The sequence below is a fragment of the Tachypleus tridentatus genome, chromosome 5 (genome assembly GCF_004210375.1).
Source record: "Tachypleus tridentatus isolate NWPU-2018 chromosome 5, ASM421037v1, whole genome shotgun sequence".
NCBI lineage: Eukaryota > Metazoa > Arthropoda > Merostomata > Xiphosura > Limulidae > Tachypleus > Tachypleus tridentatus.
In genome coordinates, this window is record NC_134829.1 from 13,310,775 (window position 1) to 13,335,296 (window position 24,522).

The following is a 24,522-nucleotide window of genomic DNA, read 5'->3' on the forward strand; positions in this document are numbered from 1 at the left end:
TTTGACCAGCTGAACAAGCTCAATTTGAAGCTTCAAGGAAGGGAAACACATATTCTCCTTTTTCAAGATAGTCTTCGGGCCTTTGTTTCCAAACTGCAGAACTGGCGTTGGAAAACCAATCATGGAAACATCTCTATGTTTGAAAAACTTTGTGGAGTGACGGATGAGTCTCAGATCCAACTGGATCAGTTCCTCAAGGATGAGATTACCGAACATCTTCAGTCTCTAGAAAAGGAAGTCGAGCGTTACTTCCCTGAGCTATCACAGGAACAGGAGGCCCTGGTAAGGAACCCATTTTGTACTGAACTTGATGTATCCAGCATCCCAGATGATATCCAAGATGAATTTCTGGATCTAAGGAATGACTCTTCAGCTCGTGATCTCTTCAAGGTGAAATCCATGACTCAGTTCTGGTGCACAATGTATCAGTCATATTCCAAAGTCAGCATGATAGCTTTACATGTCCTTGTTCCATTTGCTTCTACCTACTTGTGTGAGGCAGGATTTTCCACTCTTGTCAATATAAAAACAAAGAATAGGAACAGATTGGATGTTGGAGATGACATGAGACTGGCTCTAACAAATGCTCGGCCATGAATTTCAAAGCTTGCTGCTGAAATGCAACATCAGGCATCTCACTAGCTGGGTTGGATAGCTGTTCAAACCTATGTTAATATTACTTTAAGAAATATATGTTCTTTTTGTGAATTCAGGTTAGACCAATGTGATTTAATTTGCTAATAAATAATTACAGAATTTTTAAATATTTTTTTTAGATGTTTCTTTCCCTCTCCTTCACAAAAAATAAAAGGAAAAATTAAGCTACTGATAGTAAGCCCTAAGTAGGGGGTCACATGAGTTTCAAACTTTTAGGTAAGGGGTCTCGAGTACCAAAAGGTTGGGAACCCCTGATTTAATTAAACAGTGTATCTAAGAGCACATGATACGAACTTGCACAAAGCAAACAATGTTCCATAACTATCAAACTATTTCCATGAAACACATTAACTCTTTCCACATTGGATCAGTCAAACTTCAAACTTACTTACCCCTTAATCACTTTTATTATAGTATTTGCATCTTCACAAACTTTGTCAGGCTTTCAGTAAATATAACAAATATTTTACACACAAAAAATTAAAATTTTAGTGAAGCATTTTAATAAACTTAAAAAAAAGATTCGTTCATGAATATATCCAGTTTTTCTTTTGCTAGTTTGAGTGCAAAGTGATTTTTATATTAACATTAAAAATACTTCATCACAGAAATCTCATATTTCATTTATGTAATTTCTAAAACTTCCTAAATAAATTTCAAGTTTTTTTTTCAAATAAAACTTTATATTTTATCTATTATTATTTTCAAACCTGTGAAATTAGTCAATTCAAACAATTTCATAACCATCATTAAAATTAGAAATAAATCTAAATTACCCTTTCTTTTGTCCTAGAATGACTTCAAATTGTAAAAGGAAACCATATATGTTTATTGTAAATAGCTTAATTCAAGTGGCACACAAAAACTGATATTTATTCTCTTTTTTTTTTAATATTTACATTAAAATTAAAACAACAATTAATCTACAGTTTCATGCCAAACTTAATGATATACATTTATAAAATGTTAGTTTAATAAAATTTTGAACACATATTTATAAACATGATAACATTAAGCAGCAAAGTAGAAATGCTTAAAATATTATCAACATGATATGGAGTTTAAGAAAGAAAAGTGTTATACAAAAGTGGAAAAAGAAGATATTTCTTTTTAAAAGTTAGATTCAGAATGTTTTGTTGCATGAAGTGGGAGCTCAAGGCTGGAATGCTGACAAAGAAATTGAAAAATTAAAAAGAAATATATGAAGAGGGTTTTAAGTTTAAGCAGAAATATCAGTAGAGCAGAAGAGACGTATGGATTATGAAGCAGTCAGAAAAAGTGTCAAATGTGTTATTACAAATTTTCAAAATGACAGAAGATTGATATCCAAAGTTTTGCTTGAAAGAAATGGTGAAATTAATAGAGTATCAAACAATCTCACTTGCTCTATCAAATGGCTAAACCACATCAAAACAAGTTTATGATGTAAGAAAATCATATTCACTGAGTACATCACCAAGTTTATAAAATACTAACAGTATTGAAAGTTCAATTTATTTTCACTTACAGTACAAAAACTCAAGTTTACACTTAAGAGTTCACAATTTCCCATTCATTACTGACTATAACTGGACATACTGTCACTAAAAGTTTTAGACCTAACTTGAAAGAGTGGTGATGTAACAAGTTACTAACTTAGAAATTTAATAAAACGTAAAATGAACTCCAACACATATTACACTAACTCCTGTATGTATATAATTGATATTTAAAAAAGTATAGGTATTAAATTATTGAGCATTTATTAATTTTTAAATGTGTAGAATAAACATTTATTATGTTTTGAAATCCATGTAGAGTTTAAAAAAAGTTTTATGAAAATATAACACCTTTAACTATAGTTTGAAGTATAGAGAAAATGTAGATGTAAGCCATATGTCACTGTATATTAGAAAAATGTTTATCAGTGTCATTGGTTATATAATATATTGGAAGATATTTGTTTTAAAAAACAAAATCTCTATCATGATAGCTTTCAGATAAAAAGAAATCAACTACATCATAATAACCAAAGGAAATAAATCAAAACAGCCTCATGAATTAAAGTCACTGGGGTAGATAAATCAAGACAATCACATTTATCAAAATCATTGAGGAAATAAATATCGTCACATATATCTTACTAACTGAAGAAAATAAATCATGGTTTTTCACATAGCTCAGAATCACTTAAGGAAATATATTATGGTCTCTTAATTACAGTCACTGAAGGAAATAACTCAAAACAGCCAATGATTACAATCACTGAAGTATACAAGTCAAAGCAGTCACATGGATCAAGTCACTGAAGAAATAACTTAATACAATACCTTGTCTGCCAGTTTCTTCTGTAACACTCCAGCCTGTTCAAGCTAAATGAAACAGAGCTTAAGTTTTAAAATACATAAGTACCTGATAATTAATTTTAAAAAATATTAATACTATTGTTAACATTTTATTTGTTTTTATTAACATTTTCCAAATTTATTTAAAATCACAACTCTCATAAATTATGTTCATTACTACAGCCCTTCTGCTTGGAATAATACCAAGATAGTTTATTTTTCACTGATACTTTGGTAAAGAAAAGGATGATTCCAGATATTACTGTACAATTTAGTTTTCAAGCACAAAATCAAGTTTCAACTTTCATATATAACATAAAATCAACAAAGCTCAAGTAAAAATGTTGCATACACCAGGCATTAAGAATAAGTAACAAATAAAATAAAATTAAATTCTTTATTAAATGAGTTATTAAAAAAAGGTCATTGGTGTTAATCAGCTGCTAAACTATTTGAGAACATATGAATAAATACTTTAATCGAAATATCACTGTTCTCGTAAACACCAAAACAAAGGATTTGAAGCAGCTAAAAATATTCTGTTTTTATATGATTAAATTATTTGCACAATGGCTTACTACTTAAGTGTATTAAGTGAAAATAAAGAAACATTTTCACGACAGGGGAGACCTGATCTTAAGCTTGCAACAGTCCAAATCATATTAATCTCTCTCTCACTTTGTTGTTTTTAAATGATTTTATCAAATATTTCAGCACAACTGACCACCAGAGAAACAATATTAGTTTTATGTGTAGGTTAAAGTCATCTACTTACAAAACCCAGAAAAATAATACATACTGAAGTGCTCAATAACATTCCATAGTCTTACACATTAATAACATCATAGACTCACAGCATCTTGCTTCAAACGATGACTGATGATATCTTTGTCAATTTCTTCTGTCTCTCTACGATGCTGCTCTATGTAATATAAATCTTAATTAGTAACTTCCAAGAAATAAATGAATAAAAATGTTTACCAGAAATCTTCTAGAATCTCTCAGCTTGTTTTCAAAGTTAAAATATATATCAAAAATTGCTTATAATGGAAGAAGATCCATGTGCATCCTTGATACACACACAGTATTATTTGATGCACGTTTTAAAGGCAGAGATAAGATTTTCAGACTCTGAAGTTTTGCCACACTAGTTGCAATAAACAATAAATAATCTAAAATACAAAAACCATTTTATTTATGACCAATTTACTATGTTGACAAGGGCTCAACTAATACTACTTTAAGCCTTAACCCTCAAATTTGACTTGTTTATATACCATTCTCAACTGGGCTCACACACTGCACTATAAAAGAGGACACAGGTTTATATTATTTATTAAAAAAGAAAATAGCCACCACATTAGATACTGTGGTCTATCTTACAGATTGAGTTTCTGTCAGGCATTAGGGAAGACTGGCATTTTACAAAGTTTTAAAAGGGAAGGGGAAATAAAGGATGAATTTCAGTTGCATTTACTTTTTGTACGGAGTATGTGCGAGAGGGCCTGAAGGTTAAATGTTTCTTTTTTTAAGATACAGTTTTATTCAAAACTCACATTGCTTCTCTATTTCTTGAAGGTACATTTTATATATATATATATATATATTATGTTACAGTTTTATTTGTAACTCTTTTGTTTTTCCATCTCTTAAAAGTACCTTTTTGATATAGTTTTTTACATTTTTAAGATTGTAAAATACTCTAAAGTAGTTTTCTGCTTTTGTTGCTAAGTGTACCATCATACTTACAGCAACCATGTGACTTGAAAGTTCTGAATGTTTTTTGATGCAATGCAGAGCATTCATCAATTATCCAAAATTCTCTTCTACTTTCCATAAGTTATTGCAAATGCATTGGAAGATCTCAGACAAACTCTGCTTACCCACTTCAGCTGAAATTTTTAAGTTGTAGTTGTGAGCAAAACTATACTCTAACTGCATGTAGGTGGAAGGGAAAGTATTTTAGAAGTAAGTACCTGTTTTTAATTCATTCTAATCCTAAAAATTTGAAATACAAATCAGAGAGATATACCTCTGAAATACTGACAACCCATATACCCACACTGCAACAAAAGTAAGAACTGCTGAAGTTAAGGTTAGACAAAAATATAAACATTAGAAGGTAAGCAAGCAATAACTTGGGGCATACAAACAATGTGGTCAAACAGCTGAAGCTGAAACCAGAACAACAAATACAAAAAACAGAATTCCTGGAAAAAAATGAGTGCAACACATCAACCTTATAAATAGTCTGAACCTAGAGTTCTCCAAAAGAAGATTTTCTTCTCAGCAAATTAGTATTTCATCTTTAATTCCTTTCAGTTCATAACAAAAAAAAAGGAAAAAAAAGTCAGTGAGGGCAATAATGTGTATACTTGTGCAGCCAAAAATGGAAGCAAAGATGAGGGTGTAAACAGTCAGAAGGAATACTATGCCTCATTCCTGTAATAAATATTCTTGGAGAAGCATACTGGTCAAAAAGTATGAGTAAATATATTCTTAGAATTTTAACCCCACTTCACCCTTAGGCCAGTGAGTCTAAAACTGATCATATCACTCGGTACTCATGGGAAACCAAAGAAAGATCCAAGCTTTTCCAAGGATGAGGTTCAACAACTTGAAAATAGAACAATGCAAAGACACAAAAATTAAGTAGAACAGATACCTCTAAAACTACACAATAACAGGCATACAAAAATAACAGGCATCAAACATCATCAGCCACTAGATTACTTCTCATGGGGCTGTAATATAATGGATGGAATTTTATTTAGAACAAAGAGAGACATTTAAATCATTTGTGAGAGTCATGGACAGAAAAATCCATAAAAATACAAAATATTCTAATTATGCATATGTGATAATGATAAGTATGTACCTATGAAAGTCTCAAATATATGAAACTGTATAAACACTGAAACTTCTAAGACAGAAGAAACATTTCTTTAATAAAATGACTTCTTAATCTCAGGCACTATGTAAATGTTAATAGGGTTGATGACCATAATGAAAATAACAGGGTCATCACACACAACAAGTGTGGGCAGAAGTGGTAAATAGGCAACATACAGAATTATGTAGCTGAAAAGATAGTAATATCATGTAAGCAAAATTGTGTATATACATACATGGATTTTTACACCTGTTGGCCAGTAAGAAACTGACTAATGAGAACAGTGAGCAAGAAGCTCAAAAGTCAAAATTCTGCTTACACAAAGCTATCTAACCCTCTTTTTTTCCCTCTGAGCAATGTTAAAAACGTTTTGCACTTTGCACACCAGTGTATATACCCCTTCAATTTTACACCATTTTTGAACATGTACATATGCTGTGACTGCTCTCCACCATTAGTATTGTGCCATCTATATTGGTGCAGCTAGCTCCCTTTGGTATTCCAGCTCAATCTTCACTTTTGAGAATTATCAGACTAAAAGAACACCAGCAGTAGGGAAGAAGAACATGAGGAAATTCATTTTTCATGTAAGAAAAATGTTAACTTCTGATACGATCCTGTCTCTGGTCAAACAAAACTAAAATCCCACAATGCAAAAGTGAAGGGGCAGGTTAAAAACACAACACTGAAATCAAGTGGAAAGCAATCCCCCAGAATGAACAAGTGTGTTCCAAGATGAGAATAAAGCACACTTGTAGGGTACTACACAATACTTTGGGAAAAACTATGCTCTTCACTCTTGAAGTAGGAAATGAATCTGCAATAGGTAGAAAACAGAAAGCACACAAATATTTACATTTTTTTTTGCATGTCACAGCCTCTTGATTCACATGGTTTAACTAATTCTTGCTGTGCAAATTATCATGAGACAAACATCCATCAATAGATGCACATCACAAACATGTGACTTACAGGACTCCCTCCATGCTATTCTACCTTTGAGTTTAGGCAGAAATATATTTTCAGTGCAGTAAAATTGTAACTTTCAACAAGGTACCTTACTTCCTCTTATATATAACTAGGATTATATCAAACTGGATATTTGGAGAGACCAGTGCAAGGGAGAAAGCAGAAGTATCCTTCAAAACATCTATAGGATGCCATTAGGGAAACCCCTTAAAAGAATACCATATGTGGTAGACTGCACCACTTCTGTACCAAGTACTCTTCACCCAGATGTAGAAAAGGATATGAATAGTCAATTAATTGTGAGGAGTAATCTCAATGGCAGAGAAAAATGCTAGACAGTGATCCTAACTATAATATACAATAATTTCAATTAACCTAATGAATAAATTCTAAGTAAAAGAAGGAATGTGTCACAACGTGTACAGTGGCTAAATTGCAATGTACTGTATATGGCAAATCAACTACATCCAAAACTCAACCAATGGAAACTGACATCCATGCAGATGTAGGATAAAGATCACAACATTGGTAAGTTATCTACAATTCAATACTCAACCCCTGGGAACTGACATCCATGAAGGGTTGTAAGGAGGATCACACCATCTTCACCTCAAATTCAATCAACTGGAGGAAGAAATTCCCACCACTGATTTGAAAACAGGGCTCTTTTGAGCAGAGCAAAATACAAAGATATCCCACTCAAACCAAACAGATTAGACCACCTCAAACACAGTAACATTTTCAGCAGAAAGACATTGGGGGTTAGTGCAAGAGAAAAAAATGGAGCAACCAGCAAATTACGGCGAGAAAACAAACTCGTGCAAGATCTCCTAATGTATGAGCAATATCAAGTGTAAGATCAACTTATTGAAGGTACATACTTGCTTAAATTATTGGCTCATTTACAATTCACCCTACTTTTCTATTTTTTCATGATACCCTTCCTTTTTTTTATTTTTACACTCTTAATCATAAATCACCTTGCTTTTCTATATTCTGAAAATACTTTTCTTAGCTTTACAGTTTTAATCACAACTCACTTTGCTTTTCAACGTTTTTTTATTCTACAGCTTTTTTCTTAATCTATCTTGAATCTCCATCTCTTGAAGGTCCATTCTTACTTTTAGTTTTATGCATAACTCACCTTCCTTCTCAATCTCTTCAAGGTATTTTTTAGCAAGCCTCAAGCGTTTTTCCTGCTGAGTTTCTTCATCATCTTCACTCGACGAAGCAGCATCCTTCTTCTTATGTTCTAATTCACTAAAAACACAGTTATTAGATTTGTATGATTATTGGAAATTAATTTTTATAGTATTTTAATGCCTTGTTCTGACAGTTTCAAATTAATACTTACTCTGAATTAAGCTGAAGTTAACTATACAAAAGTGCTACATTCCAAAAATGTTTGAATGGATGCAGTAAATGTAACTTGGATTTGATATGTCCAAATCATAATACTAACATGTTTTAGTTTATTATTAGCTGCAGCTGTTACTCATTTATTTTCTAGCAAACATTCTACTTGTTTGAAAATAATATATTAAAAGGAATTCAAACTATGCACAAAATCTTTACACATGGATATCACTACTGTATCTCAAACTCTAAATAATTCTCTTTTCTTGTCAGAAGTTTACTTAGGCTGACTCAATTACTTCGGAATCCAATTGGCATAGCAACTCATTATTCTCTACTCTTACTACAATAGTATCAGTGAGTAAGTTCACTTACACTAATCTGTAGATCACCACAGTTGTATCCTAAACTTCAAATAATTGTTTCCTTTTTGTCAAAATCCACACACAATGGTTCAATTCCTTAAAAACACCATTTGGCAAAACAAATTATTCTCCTTATCTCTAGTTAACTATTCACATCTCTATCAGTCTTTGGATGAATAATTTTTTCCTTTTTGTCTGACTGAATTTTACTTGACTATCCATACTTTTTACTTAACTTGAGCTTGCAAGCCTCCAATAGACACACACATGTATAATTCACTGAGGCCTCAAAGTTTTGAAAAAATTTACAAGCAGTGTTATACCATAACAATACACTGTTAAGATAATGATGAAAAACTCCAAAGATTCAAGTAATGTGACATCAACAATATTAGTAAAACCTGGAAAACAATTTAATTGCAAACATAATGTTAAATTTGTAGTTACATTCCAAAATGTGTCACAACTAACATTTTCAAAACAATATATCTTAAAGATTAAACAGTCGTTAAATAAACTAAATAGCAACACATTAAACAGTACCGTATATCCAACAAAAACTAAAATCTACATTGATTAAAATGCAATGATTCATCAGTTTGGTCCCTTGGCTACTTACATACATACATCACCTCATAAGGTTTGGTCAACTTAGTTTGCCTTATGATACTAACATAGAGTTGTTTTTATTTTATTGGAACATTTATAAAGAAATATTTTCCATAAAAAACAAAATTAAGAAAAGTGTATTTTATTTTATATTCATATCTTTTTTCCAGCTTCCTATTAATAAAGAGGATTCAAGTGTAAATACATAGACAAATTTACCTTGTTCTGTCTACTTCAAACATCCTGAAAGTTATCCCATAAAACCTTTTTTGTCAAGGTGAGTATCAGCTTAAAAATTAAGATTTATAATAATGATTAAAAACATGGTTATACTGAAAAAATATCTTTAATTATGGATATTTCAGAATTGTTTCAAATTTCATCATTATCAGTGTTAAAACCTCAAAACAATAGTTCACAATATTCAAACTATAACAAAACACCACCACGTATTTTATCAGTATTAAAACCTCAAAACAATAGTTCACAATATTCAAACTATAACAAAACACCACCATGTATTTTATCCGTGTTAAAACCTCAAAACAATAGTTCACAATATTCAAACTATAACAAAACACCACCTATGATTAGTTTTGATCCCCCATAAGTTTAAAAAAAAACATATTTAAAAAGTAGTTGATTGATTGATTTAGTGTTTTGTGGCACAAAGCAGCTAGGCTATCTGTGCCAAACGTCCGTTAAAAAGGTAAAAATAAATTAAATGTAGTAAAACGCATAAAATGAAATGAAGGTAAAACAAAACATCATTGAAAAACAGCAAAAGCATAAAACCAATGTTGACACCTAGTCTACAATGTTAAGGGAGAAAGCAGAGTAAGAGAAGTTGTAAAGGACTTTCTCTTGCAAAATGGTAATGATCAAAACCCACCAGGAAGACTAACAGGTAAGTACAAGAACCACCATCAGTCACCTGAAGTTGGCCTTTCCAGTCCTGGTTCCAGGTTATGTTGTCATAACAGCCATTATCAAAAGGTAAAATAATAAAAGTGTTAACAGACATACAGCAAAATCATAATAAAAATTAGCCAAATGTCCTGTAAAAAGATAAAAGTAAAGTAAATGTAGTAAAATTCGTAAAAGGAAACAAAGGTAAAAACAAAACAGCAATTAAAAACAGAAAATGGCATAAAACCAATGTTGACATCCAGTCTACAAAGTTGTAAAGGACTCTCTGTAGCATTATGGTAGTGATCATAACCCACCAGGAAGACTAACAGGTAAGTACAAGAACCACCATCAGTCACCTGAAGTTGGTCTTTCTAGTCCTGGTTCTGGGTTATGTGTCATTATGGCCAGTACTAAAAGGTAAAGTAATAAAAGTGTTAAAAGACATGCAGCAAAATTCTAACAACTTGCCAGGACAACTAACGGGTAGTTCAAACAGATAGTTCAAACAGCAGCGTTAGTCACCTGAAGTTGGCCTTTCCAGTCCTGGTGTTGAGTTATTTAATGTTCTGGCCATTTTTCAATGTCAAATTGAACTAGAGAGAATGAAAATGTGAAAAGGGAACCACAATTAAAAATGTGTAATGAATAAATATCCAACACTTAAATGAGATTAAAAAGATTAATGGCCATTAAAATATTAAAAGCTTTATCAAGGTGGGCAATGTCACAATGTTACAGATAAACCCTGGGAAAAAACATGTTTAAAATAGTGCCGTCGTTGAGAATCGTAACAATGGCAAGAAAGTAAAATGTGGCTTACAGTGATTTGAGTGTTACACAAACTTCACACTGGTACATCAGTTCCAGATAAAAGAAAACGATGAGTTAAAAAACTGTGACCAATGCATAGTCTAGTTTAAACAACTTCCTCCTTCCAATTCTTAAGAAAGCTAGACGGCCAAAGCCCAATATAGGGTTTTATTTGAAAAAGCTTGTTGCACTGCTCACTCCAAGTGAACTACCAGTTGGCACAGAACCAAGCCTTGAATACAGGACCAAAAGGAGCAATGGCAGATCATCTGTTCTGAAAAAGTAAGGCCCACTGAGGAAGGCAAACACATCCCCAGGTGGGATGCTTTGGTAAGGAACGAAGTTTCGAAGAATAGAGTAAAGACAGTTGCAAATGGCGAAGGTGCAGAGAAGGTTCATGAGATTCTACATATAAGTTCTGAACTGGGGAGGTGCGGAAAGTCCCAGTGCAGAGTCGAAGTCTTTGGTGATGAATGGGGTCTAGCATCTTTAAGGCCGAGGGTCTGACAGAGCTATAGACCATTGATCCATAGTCGAGTTTTGATCGAATAAGAGCACAATATATCTAACATAGAACATCCATCCACTCCTCAACTGGCAGTAGAGAGAACACAGAGGATGTTCAGTGCTCTTGTGCATTTGACCTGTAGCTGCTTTAAGTGTGGTATAAAGGTCAGCTTACGGTCAAAGATAAGCACCAAGAACTTGGTCTCAGAGACTACTGGCAATGAAACTTCACTGATGGGATGCTGTGGTAAGGAACGAAGTTTTGAAGAATATAGTAAAGACAGTTGCAAACGGTGAAGGTGCAGAGAAGGTTCATGAGATTCTACATAAGTTCTGAAGTTCAGGATCAGAGTGAATACCCCGTTGGTAGCAAAAGTGCATGCAAACAGTTTTAGAGAGAGAAAAATTAAAGCTGCTCACCATAGTCCACTTCAGTACACGATTGAGGGCAGTTTGTAGTTGCCGCTCAATATATCTCATGTTCAATAACTGACACAAGATGTGAAAGTCATCGACATAGAGCCCATTTGCAACAGTGAGACGAAGTTGTTAAGTGATGGCATTTATCTTTATACTGAAAAGTGACACTCAAAACACAGCCCTGAGGGACCCCAAGTTCCTGTACAAAAGAATGGGAAAGTGTCAAACCCACACAAACTTGGAATCTCCTATTAAAAAATTTTTAATAAACAAGGGTAAATGGCCACATAACCCGTATATATGGAGGTCTCGCAAAATGCCATATCTCTATGTTGTGTCATAAGCCTTCTAAATGTCAAAGAATATTGATACAAGATGTTGGCATTTGAGAAAAGCTTCTCTGATTGATGTTTCAAGTCGAATTAGGTGGTCTGTGGTGGAGTGCTGTAGTCGGAACCCACACTGGGTGGGCGAGAGAAGGTTGTTTGATTCGAGAAACCAAATAAGACAAGCATTAACCATCCTCTCTAAGGTCTTACAGAGACAGCTCATCAAAGCAACTGGACAGTAGTTTGAAGGAATCTTGGGATCTTTCCCAGGCTCAGAGAAAGGTAAAATAATAGCCTGGTTCCAGGCATCAGGACAAACATTCTCCTGCCAGATCCAGTTAAAAACAATTAGAAGAATATCAAGAGAAGCAGGAAAGAGATAGTGCAGCATGTCATAATGTACATCATCAGGTCCAACAGGTGTACTGCCAGACTGATGAAGGGCCATTTTCAGTTCCACCAGTAAAAAGGGACAATTATAGTCAAAGAGACAGTCAGTTCGAAAGGAAAGAGGTGAACACTCTGCCTGAGCCTTGATGGCCAAGAAGGTGGAGGAACAAGCAGAAGTGCTAGATACCCGGCAAAAGCTTTCACCTAGAGTATCGGCAATGCTCCAGACATCAGCTACCTATTGGCCATCAGAGACTAAAATCGAGAGGGGGACAGAATTGTAGTGCCCACTGACCTTTCGAATCATGTCCATATGACCTTGGAACTGGTGGCAGAAGATATGCTAGTTGTGAACTTTATCCAAGGTTCCTTCCAGTCTGCCTGATCCAGCTTCCACCTGAGCACGTGGGTAGGGTGGCATCGACCACGGCCAGTCTCTCTCAAAAGTATAGGAAAATGATCACTGCCTAGCGGATAATTGTCAACCCTCCATGAAAAATGGGAGAATAATGAAGGGGAGCAAACCGAAAGATCAATAGCGGTAAAGGACTGACTAGATGCATGAAAATAAGTGGAAGAACCAGTATTGAAAAAAGAAAAATTGTGATCAGAGAGCATACACTCTACAGAGCGACCCCTCCTGTCAATAACAGCACTTCCCCAGAGGAGATGATGTCCATTAAAGTCCCCCAGGAGTAGAAAGGGAGACGGAAACTGTTCAACGAGAGCATCAAAGTCTGATTGATCATATGTTTCTGCAGAAGACAGGTAGAGAGAACAAACAGTGATGGTATGACCCAAGGAAACACATATGGCTACAGCTGTTAAGTGACAAAGACAGGGTGGGCACATGCTAATCAACGAAGAGTGCCACCCCTCCATGTACTTGTCCATCACACTGCCTGTCATTTCTGTACAGAGAAAACTGCCAAATGGCGACTGTATCGGCAGGCTTCAGAAATGTTTCTTGTAAGGAAAAACATACAGGATGGTAGGAAGCAATCAATGTTTTGATGTCATCCAGATTAGAACATAAACCTCAACAGTTCCATTGTATCAAGGTAGCCATTTTTAATGAGGGATAGGCGAAGTGGCTGGAGAACCCTTCTATTTATGACCACGTCTTTTTTCCTTACTGTCCTTATTCGGAGGAGGCCTATAGACCTCCATAGATCCTGCCCTGGGTTGATTGGGCAGGTCTTTGTTGTTGAAAGGGGATTCCAGTGACTGAGGATGAGAACAAATGATTGTTTTGCATCTTGGGGTGGGAGAAAAAGATGTATCAGAAGAAATGCCTATATTTGAAACCGAAGGATGTGGATCTTGAGGTTTGTTGGAATGTATGGGAGGAACAGAGATGGGTGTAGAAGTCGATTCATCAACCTTTTTAACCATGGAGGTCATTTGTTTTGAAAACGATTCTCTTGGAGACACAAAGAAATCTGTCTGCACTCCCACTGTAGTTGTGGAACAAAGTGCAGCAGCATGTCTGAGATGTAGTGATGGACAGCAATTTCCGAGCCTCAGAATAACTAATGTTATAAGTCATTTTCAAACGCTGCACCTCTTTTTCCTCCAACCATTTTGGGCAAGAACAAAAGTAGGAAGGGTGAGAACCATTGCAGTTGACACAATGTGGGTCCATGTCACATTCATAGGCATCGTTGTCCTTGCTACCACAACAAGCACATGTCAGGGAACCACTACATGATGTCTTTGAGTGGCCGAACCTCTGAAATTGGAAACATCGGAGAGGGTTTGGAGTGTATGGCCATATCCTGCAAATTAGATAACCTGCCTTGATGGTGGCAGGTGCATGTGATGATGTAAATGTCAAAAAGAGGGTATTTGTTGGCATTGTAACTCAATCTTTGCGAGTGGAGTTGTGCCTCACCGCAAAAACTCCTTGGGTGATGAGACCAGCGAGAATCTCTGACTCAAGGACATTCTTCAAATCCCTCTCAACAATAACTCCTCATGATGAATTCAACGTAGCATGAGGGTTAACCTCAATAAGTATATCCCCAATTGCCATTGAATTCAAGAGGAGTTCACTGTGGTGAGTTGTGGATGTTTCAACTAATATGTCTCCAGATCAAAGCTTCTTTACTGACTTTGGAGAGTCAGCAAGACCCTCTAGTCCCTTCTGAATAAAAAATAGGGGCAATTGCCCTAAAGATTTTTCTGAAAGAGAATGTAACATAAGAAAATAAGGTATGTGTGTTACAGATGTTGAAGATTGCTGCTCAGAGTCTTCAAGACGTGGTCGCTTACCTATTGTCTGTTTTTTCACTATTTTATGTACATTTTTTGAAGGAGGATCCATTGGAAAAAAGAAAAATTTTGGTTCCCACTGACCCCACCCACCATGGAGCCCTACGAGGGGATGCACTACAATGTCATGCATTGACAATGCAGCAATGCCAGGGTTTCGTGAGCAGTATACCCAAACACCAGCATCAGGCACAATGTCCACAACACCCGTTGAGAACTTCCAACACTGGTACTTGGTCGACTCTAGCCCAAGTGGACCAGCCGACTGACCCAAGGGGAGCCACCCAAAGGCCGCCCGTCTACAGAAATTCAAGGTCAAAGTGGTGTGTTAGGGATGGACTCCTCAACCACCAGGATCCTCTCCTCCCCTTCACGGGTCACCATGCACAGCAAACACGTGGATGGATGTTTAGATCCCAGAGAAGGTAACCAGACAGAACAGAACCTTTCCTGGGAGGTCCCCTCAGCACGTACAGGAATCCACATTGAGGGGTTAAAAAGTAGTAATACATGCTAAATAATATTGTTAATATATAACAATATAAAGAAAAGCTAAATTATAAATATAACAAAATAAAATAGTTAATGTAGAGAGTTCAACTGAAATTTTAAACAATTTCATTCAATAGTTTGTTTTTCCAATACAATAAAACAAACCAAATTAAAAGTTTGTTAAATGAGTGCAACTGACCTGACTTAAAGCTCAAAGCAGTTTCATTCTTTTGGGTAGTGTGAAATTTATACTTAGAAGATAGTTGTTAAGATAGCAGTAGTCCACATCTTATTAGAAACAATGAAATATAATTACAATTATTCATGGGATTATATTTTATTTACAAGGACAACACAAATACTTAGCACCATCATTATTATTCACTGACAGGTTGTTATATAATGTACAGTTCCTGTTTCTCTCTTTATTAAATGATTTAGGTAAATTGCTATATCTACTAATATATATAGCAATGAATGAAATGATAGAACTTGCAAGAAAATTGTGTAGCAGGCTATGGTTAAACTTCTTTTTTTGATTCAACATATTTATAATAAAGCAAGTAATTTACCTGAAGAATGTACCACAAGTGTACTTCAAATTCTTATCTAACATCTTCAAAACAAAATAATTCACATTTTTAACCATAGAAGTATTACTTTCTCATTTTGGTTCAGTATAACAAATTAACAAGGGATTCCACAACACCCATTTAGCTGTATTATCTTAAATGAATAACAATTATATTTGAGAACAACAACATTTCCTATCATTACATCATCATCAAAATTCCAGAAAGCAATAAACTTATAAGTAAAATACAACATGTCTCCAACACACTTGGGGTAGACAAATAAATGGTTAATCACAAACCTCTCTTCATCATCACTTGGAATATCCTCAACATCAAGAGATGCTTTTTTCCCTCCTTTTTTGACAGAGTTCAAAGATAGATCTTCATTTTCTTTCTTACGTTTCTAATAAAGATCAAAGAAATATCTTTAATAATATTATAAGTAGCTTGAAGGGTCAATTTTGAGATAATTACAGTCTCTCGAGAAAAACATTAAGACATTTCACATTCTTTTTTTTATTTTTGAAATTAACTTTAAAATTGTATACTTAGCAATATTAGAAATTAGTTACAAAACTACTGAAAAAAGTTTTGTTCAAAGAATCCACATTACCCTATATACTATCACCCTTCAGATTTAAACCTTTGAGTGTGACTGCTTTAAATCCTCACAGAATTTTTGTGAGCCATACACTGTAAACAGCAAGCTCACACACCATTAAGATGAGAAATACCTCTACATGCAATAACTCCCTTATGTATTTGCACTTTTATAAAATTAATTATTTGACAAGGTAAGGAAAACAATGGTCACTAGGAGTATGAAGGATGGATTGAAATGTGTGTTGAGGTAAGCATCTTTTCTTTGTTTGTAACTAAGCACAAAGCTACACAATTGGCTATCTGTGCTCTGTCCACCACGGGTATTGAAACCAGGTTTCTAGCATTGTAAGTCTGCAGATATATCACTGTGCCCCATTTGTTCTTGTGTAAAATTCACTCTTTGCTGAGGTAAGAAAAACAAAAGTGCACTGAAAATAGGAAGGATGAATGTAAATATGTGGAGAGGTGAAGTGAAAACCAAACTCAGTTAAAACAAAACAGGAAGAAAATGTTCAAAATTACCAAACACTACATGAGAAAGACTTTAGATCCAAATTCTCCCCCCTCCCAGGTAAATCAGGTGAAAGCCACAGTCCAACAGATCATTCTCAAATGAGAAGAAAGAAATTCAGCCAACAGAATGGAAGCCGGGAGCCTGGTAAGCATGCACTACCCCACAACACATTAAACAATGATTGCAAGGACCTTGACAGTTAAGCTGCCCAAAGCCATAGCAGAAAAAAAGCCTAAAAAATAACAGTAAGAAGGTCAGATATATTGATGTGGTGTACCAACTAAGTACTTATTCTTCTCAAGATAGGGTGCAATATTTATTGGTGTGGCACTGATGTCTGTCCAGCATCCAAACTTCCAATATTCTGCCCATGACTAGAAATGTGGTTCAACCAAAATGAAACACAGACAAAAGGAGAAATCCAAATTGAGAAACAGTATATAGAATCCTGGAAGTTGTGCAGGTATGGTCCAGTCACCTTGATAATTCCTCATAATACCAAAGAATAAAATAGGAGTTGATGATTAAGTTGTAGGAAAAATTAAGGAATGGAAGAATGCAAAAAGAAAAAAAAAGACATAATAGAAAACAAAGGGAGAAGTAATCAAGAAAGACATGTAGAAAGATGTCCAACATATCTATTGTGACTTACTGTGAACTAAATGAATAAGGTCATAGATGGGACTGAAAGGGAAGAAAAAGAAATTGGAAATGAAGCACAGAAGTGAAATGAGTAGTGATTACAGTGTTAAAAAAGAAAACAAAAAGACAACTGACAGAAATTGTGACACACAGCACAAATAGAGATGGCTATCCAAGAAATGCGTGTGTGATAGAAACAAAAAGAGTGACTAACTATATGTCTATAAGAGGGAAGACAAGAAAATCAGGAAGGCCTGGATTTTGGAATTGTAAGATGAGGACAAACCAGATCCAGGAGAAAAGGAGTAAAGCACAAAGTCTAGAAAGAAGAAAAACTGGGAAGATAATGAGAACAGATGCCATATAACACAAATCCAGGTTAAAGGGAAGAAAGTAACACCAATGAGCAAAGAAACTGAGCCAGATGAATAACAAGTACACAATTAAGTAAGATCCTACAGCAGGAGAGCAAGGTACCAAATGGCAGCAGAACTAGAACAGGCTAAACACAGAAGAGAAAGAATATCTACAGAAGATCATCTGAAGCACGAAAGTGTGCATCAGACCAGAGGTAGAGTTAGGAGAGGCAATACAGGAAGATAAAGAGTAAAAAACAAAATGCAAAAATTGAAAACTATAAGGAGCTCTATCTCCAGTTTAACCAAAAAGACACTAATGAAAGGAAATCAAGAGAAAAATGAAGAAATTCTATTGAACAGGACAAAAGGAGTCACGAATGCAAGGGGGATAAAGACTTTGGATGTAAGCAAGAAAAAAAAAGACAGGGTAAGCCAAAGAAAGTTGAGTTATAGAGTGATGAAATAAAAATTAATAAAGAGCACAAGCAAAGAATAAGAAAGGAACATGTCTGAGAAGGAAATCCAGAGAGCAAATGGAACATTAAAATCATTTCATGAATGGTATGTTATTGCCCAAAGCAAATCAGGTGAAGGCTACAATCCCTCCCAACTAAGTATAAAAAATCCAGACAATAGAATGGGAGCAGGAAGGAAACTTTGAACAATGGCTGCAAGAACCTTGACAGCTAATGAGCTTCCCAAAGCTTTTGCAGAAATAAAACCTAAATGTGAACTGAGCCACTCACTCAGAGCTAAGTATAAATTACCATAATAAAAATTAAAGTTTTTGAAACAAAGGTAAAAAAAAAAATCAAAATTTTATTAATGGTGCATACCTAAGCAAACTGAGCAGAGATGAAAAAATTCCATATATTTGAATAAAACAATGTTGAGAAGAAGAATGAAGTTCAACAGTTCATGAATGTCATATTGCAGTATAGCAATTCATGTTAAATCACATGAAATTAACTGTGAGTTGCCTTAAGACTAGTGACATGCAAGTTACTTTAGCAGATGTATGAGAAAGATAAACTACATTTTCATGAAGTGAGACATTTCAGAATTTGCTTACTCCTGAACCTCTTTCTTTCTATACAAGTTATATAAAACCACAAACTTTGTATTAATTAAATCTACATTAGACAACAAGTGTAGTTGAAACAAATACCTTATGGAATGTTACAAGGAACCCTTTAATCTATCTGTTATGTCCAAACTCCAAACCTCCATCAATAAACACAACAATAATCACTATATCTTTATTCCCCAAGTATTCATCAGCCATTTTCTAAAAGTTCTAAAAAGTGCAGCTTCTACCATTCAGCAATTTGTTTCAGACTTTCAACCTATTGAAAAACTTCCACAACTGAAAATGTGTTTGACCTTTCCAAAGCACAACTTTGTCTAGTTTCTCTCAAAGTACAATGCAAAAAGTCTAATGTATCAATCTTATAAATTGTCTTAATACTACAAACACTTTGTTCACCATCCACGATGCTTTTCTTTTAAAAAAATAGCTGATGATTTACTTCAGTTACCAGTTATTAGTCTCCTACTCTGGTATTCATTAACTGAAACTCTTTAAAATTCATGCTCCCTACTTCCTGTTTGGTATTCTATACTTCATTAGACTTTATTACATATATAAATAATTACTCCCCCATTTTTCCTAAATAAATGTTTTCATTTATACAAGTGTCAGGCAAACCTTGTAACTCACCTAACACTTTATAACAATACCTTTTTTATTCCAAGAATTATCCACATCATTATTCACTAAATTGTGGACTACTACTTTTACGAATTAACCCTGCAACAGAACTAAGTATCAGAGTATATCACAGAATAGTTAAGAAACAAAATCCCTCACCAAAAAATTGCACTTAAAAGTTGAATCTTGCTGCACCCAAAACATGTAAATTAAAAGAAATAACACAGAAAACATATAATACAGCATTGTATTATAAACACATAAACACAATATAACCATAGAAAACACTCAAATACTAAATAAAGAAACAAACATAAACAAACACAAAATTAAAGAAGCCTTACTTATACAACAACTTAAACCCAAAATAAACCAATATAAAGGAACGCCTTTATACCTATATTAATAAAATAAATAAATTATATATTCAAACATCTAACACTGCCCTCTACATTCCGACACTCAGTTACACAACCCCTTCCAAACATGTGGTCAGCTTCTGGTCAGTTACCTCTTTCTTTGTGAACCAGACAATGACCAAAGAAGGTCGAAACGTTGTTCGCTCTTCTATGTAAAATATTTTCTCAACCCAAACGAGCCATTTTTGCATATATATTTCTCTACAAGTGGGTTTTCTCGACATCACTGATTAAGACCAAGGCAATGTTTTTATTTACAGTCTTTTGTATTAACTTGTAATTATAACTGTATCCATGTTTTTCAATATACTGGAGAGTCTCAATCATTCATCTTTATTATTTGCAGCTCCCTCCAGCTAAAATTTAAATTAAATTACTGAAATTATAACTTACAGCAACAACATAATATAACCACATCCAAAAAATTCTAAAGTAACCAACCTAGCCTCTCATAAACCAAGCTAACATAATCTGACCACACCTAACCTAAAAAAGTCTTCACTGCTCATGGTTCTTTTTAGTATCAGGCAAAGAAATCCAGATTTCATTTCAAAAGAAAAACACACAAGATAATTTTTTTTTCTCTCAACAAAAAACAACAGATATTTCATGTCAGATTCAAATACTTAACTCTGTTATCTGGAAACTAATAATTATAACTATAATACCACCACTAATATGTTGTGTGAAATAGGAATACGTATGAATATATCAGCAATCATGGCATATCTAATATGAATGTTAGAAAGATAAGCATTACTGGAAAGACGTTTTTGATTTAAGAAGCTTTTTTCCCTTCCTAAGAGCAAACTGGTAGTGATTATATACACGATAGTCCTTCACTTACTCTTCTGCAATAAACTATATAAACCACAGATGCCCAATAGGTATGAACATGTGTATGTTTTGGTTGTTAACAATTTCTTCAATCAAAAATCTGTTTCCAATAATACTTCCTCTCGCAATATAGCTAGTACTTAACTGTTAGGGTTTCTTTTCCTTTACCCATTTGAGCATTAATGTGATATTTTCTCTCTTACTTCAGCCTTTTATTCCTGACTTAACTGCCCTTGGTGATTTCTGTCCTGTGACATGCCACATCAATGTCAATGTGCTTTCTGTTCTGGTACTGTATATATAAGAACTTCCTTCTCATAATGTTATCACTTTTAAAGACAGACAGTATGCAATTTCTTAACATAATGGTTCTTAGTGGGGAAGAAGGGCAGAAGCATGTGAGAAAGATAAGCATTATTGGAAAGACATTTTTTTTAAGAAATTGTTAACTTCCAAAATATATTTATCTTTCCCCACATTACAACTAGAATCACACATTTATAAAGTGGATGGGCTTGTGCATAGACCATGAGTGTACAAATGGAAGATCAGCATCCCAATGGGGGAAGGGCAATACATTCATAACAGGTATACTCTTCACCTGCAACCTAAATCATGCACTGCAGGTGGACTACAAAATGATTTGTCTTCACTATTGGTCAGGCCCCAACAAAGCAGAGGAACCTCAATGACACAGGCAAAATCCATCATGAATACCAATGGGCTAATGTCAGGGGTCAGAACATTCAAATAGAACAGGAATCATAAGCCCATGTAGGAGCCAAAGAAAGTCAAAAAGACAATGATGACATGAATGAATGCATATAGGTAACATTAACCCTTGATTCCAAATACTTTGGAAAGCCCACAAAAATCAAGGGTCAGGGAAAGAGGGCCTCACATAACTCATGGAGGGCAGCAGCCAGTAAATGAATGTCCTCCAACAATGTATCTCTATCCAATAAATCCCAACAACCTACCAACTAAGACACTAGAGAAAGTGCAAAAGCTGCACAAAAGTGCTAATAATGGTCCCAACTCTTCAGCAAATTGATGTAGCAATCACTGAGAGGCTTCATAAAAAGTTGAAGGGATAAAAATATCTCAGCATCATTTCCAACAGCAGGTCTATTCTTTGAGTCCAAATATGCATTCACTTGGCAGTGGTATGCTAAATCATGTTGTTCTGACAAATGTGGCACAGCTGTCCCTTTACATAACTGAGCAGTAAACCACACTGCATGAACTGCAATATCAAGGGATGGATGGAGAACTAAGTATTTATCCTCAGACCTTTCTGTCATCAAGGAAGACACAGACTCAAAAGCAACTGGAGAAAACCCTAAACATCACACAACTTAAATTTACCAACCGACAAAAAGAAGCCAGAGATGGCCAATCCAAACTGGCCTTACAAAAAGCTGGCATAGTAAATGAAGGCACAGGAAAAAAGTGAATCTGAATTATCTCTACCACATCCAGGATTCTCCACAAATGCAGCCTCAGAACCCACCATAGAAACACCAACAGACCAAATATACATCTCTATCTTATTACAAATAAGGTCATGGACAAACTCAACTGAGAATGACTCCCCTCTCCAAGACTGTTGGGTGATGCTGGATAGCAAAGGTGAGATGGAAGAGACATAATTTGCTTCTGTAACAGAAACAGTAATCCTGGAGTTTTTTTACTCTCAATCATCAAGAAACCAATAAAACCCATAATACCTGCATTTTAATCACTTATACTACAAGATTTTGAATACTCAAGGATACTATATTTGTGATTAACAGGAATTTATCACTTGCTGGCACCATGCCTGTTCTCTACCATCCATTTGACGTACATAGCTCACTCAATCTAAATATCTAAAAGTTGGGATAGTGATGCAACAGCTTTAACTTGTTTTATAGGTTGCTAAGGTAACTATCACATGAGCCAACTAGCTACTCAAACCTACCAAACTCTGCAGTGCAGTTTTGATGGTAATATGATTAGAAATACTATACTCGAATGATGGTAGATATTTTTTTCTATGCTCCTCTTTGTCAACATGACTAACACACAGACTAAGGCTATTGACTTATGCTTTTGGTGTTTAAATCATAAGTAATAATAATGAAATAGTTCTTTTCACATAAAAGTTCAGTCAGCAGTGAAGTACTATAGATCTGTTGATCAAGATATTCGTGGCCTAAATACAGTAGTTTCCATCCAAACTGAGCATCTTTTAACTTTTGTGTAATAGAAAAAACAAATTACATGTAATTCAAATTAGTTTGGTTTCTGAAAACATAACAGAGAAGATTTATAAATGTAAGTAGTACACAGAGTACACATTTGTATTAACATATAATACACAAAATAATTATAACAGAGCAACAGTTAACTTTAAAAGAATAATGTTGCTAGTACTGCTAATATTAGCTATCTCAAATCTACTAACTGGTGACAGGAAGAAAAACAAGCAACCACTTGCTAGTTCCTTCACATGTTAAAATGAAGCCTGTTAAGAAGTAACCTTACTAAAGTTTTCAAAATTATCTGGGGGATCAGAAGGTCATACACCTCGAATTTCTTTGAAAGTTTGAGCTGGACCAGAGTTTTCTAATAGAATGATTATCTTATACCAAGAAATGAATTTCCCTTAGTCAAGTACAGGCTGACATTTGACAAATTTTTAAAAAGGTGACTTCCCCCCCAAAAAATTGAAGGTTTAATTTTTACGTTTTTACAGGAATAGCTTTGAAATTTACAGTTGAAGGACCAAATGGTCCTTTCTTTCTCAAATTGTACTTTCTTCTTCTTCCTATATTTATATTATAAACTATAGAGCTTGTGACTTCTTTCATTGTTTTGATATTTAACCGTTTGGTTTTAGAAGGTTCTGGTCAAATCAAAAATTGCGCAAACTAACCCAACACTAAAAGTGATATAATTTACAATTATAAGTAGTGCGGAAGTTTACATGTCACAAGAATCTACAACTAGCACAAAAGACTTCTTTAAAGTTTAACATTTAAGTTGTTTATGGATTTAGTACAAGTCACATACAACTCAAGAGTCCAAGTGACTTACCTTTCCTTTTATTAGCTTCTGGTTTCCTTTGTATTTTCCACCCGTTCTAGCATTTTGTTTAGACCTAGTCTCTCGAATAAAAAATTTAGACATTTTTATAGATAAACTGTCTGATTCTTCTTTGGATAATGCATTTACAATATCATTACAGCATATAAGATTGAACACAAACTAAACAGTAAAACTGCGAAACACGTGCGAGTTAAATGCTAAAGGAAAAACTTAAGCTTAGTTCATATTTTGTACTGAAGGTGGAATTTAAAGCTAAATGTATTTATGTTAATATAAAGAAAATAATGTATATACACGTGTCACAATCTGTAAAATGAGCTTAGGTATGAATTAAAGCGCTGACTTATTTCTTTGTTAAATAATAACATTGTAACTATAATAAATTTAATATAAAATTATAACCATACTAAACATGCCGCTGAAATAGCATTTAAATGTTTGATGAAGGTTTCAAATCGTTGA

At 34.3% G+C, this 24,522-nt stretch overlaps 1 protein-coding gene across 4 annotated transcripts in view; it reads right to left on the reverse strand.

The window, feature by feature from the left end:
• The window catches only part of U3-55K (U3 small nuclear riboprotein factor 55K), a 52,961-nt gene extending 28,685 nt beyond the window's left edge, over positions 1-24,276 (reverse strand). For 2 of the 4 annotated variants that reach the window (XM_076501276.1, XM_076501274.1), the window contains exons 1-6: positions 24,049-24,275; positions 16,182-16,285; positions 9,393-9,416; positions 7,988-8,103; positions 3,836-3,903; positions 2,967-3,008 (exon numbers count right to left, since the gene is read on the reverse strand). In XM_076501276.1, coding sequence (XP_076357391.1) covers positions 2,967-3,008; positions 3,836-3,903; positions 7,988-8,103; positions 9,393-9,416; positions 16,182-16,285; positions 24,049-24,141 — 447 coding nt within the window. In that variant the 5' untranslated portion in view covers positions 24,142-24,275. Of the gene's footprint in view, positions 1-2,966; positions 3,009-3,835; positions 3,904-7,987; positions 8,104-9,392; positions 9,417-16,181; positions 16,286-24,048 lie in introns of all 4 variants that reach the window. The other 2 variants (XM_076501278.1, XM_076501275.1) reach the window with 2 other exon arrangements.
• Between the last annotated feature and the right edge of the window lie 246 nt (positions 24,277-24,522).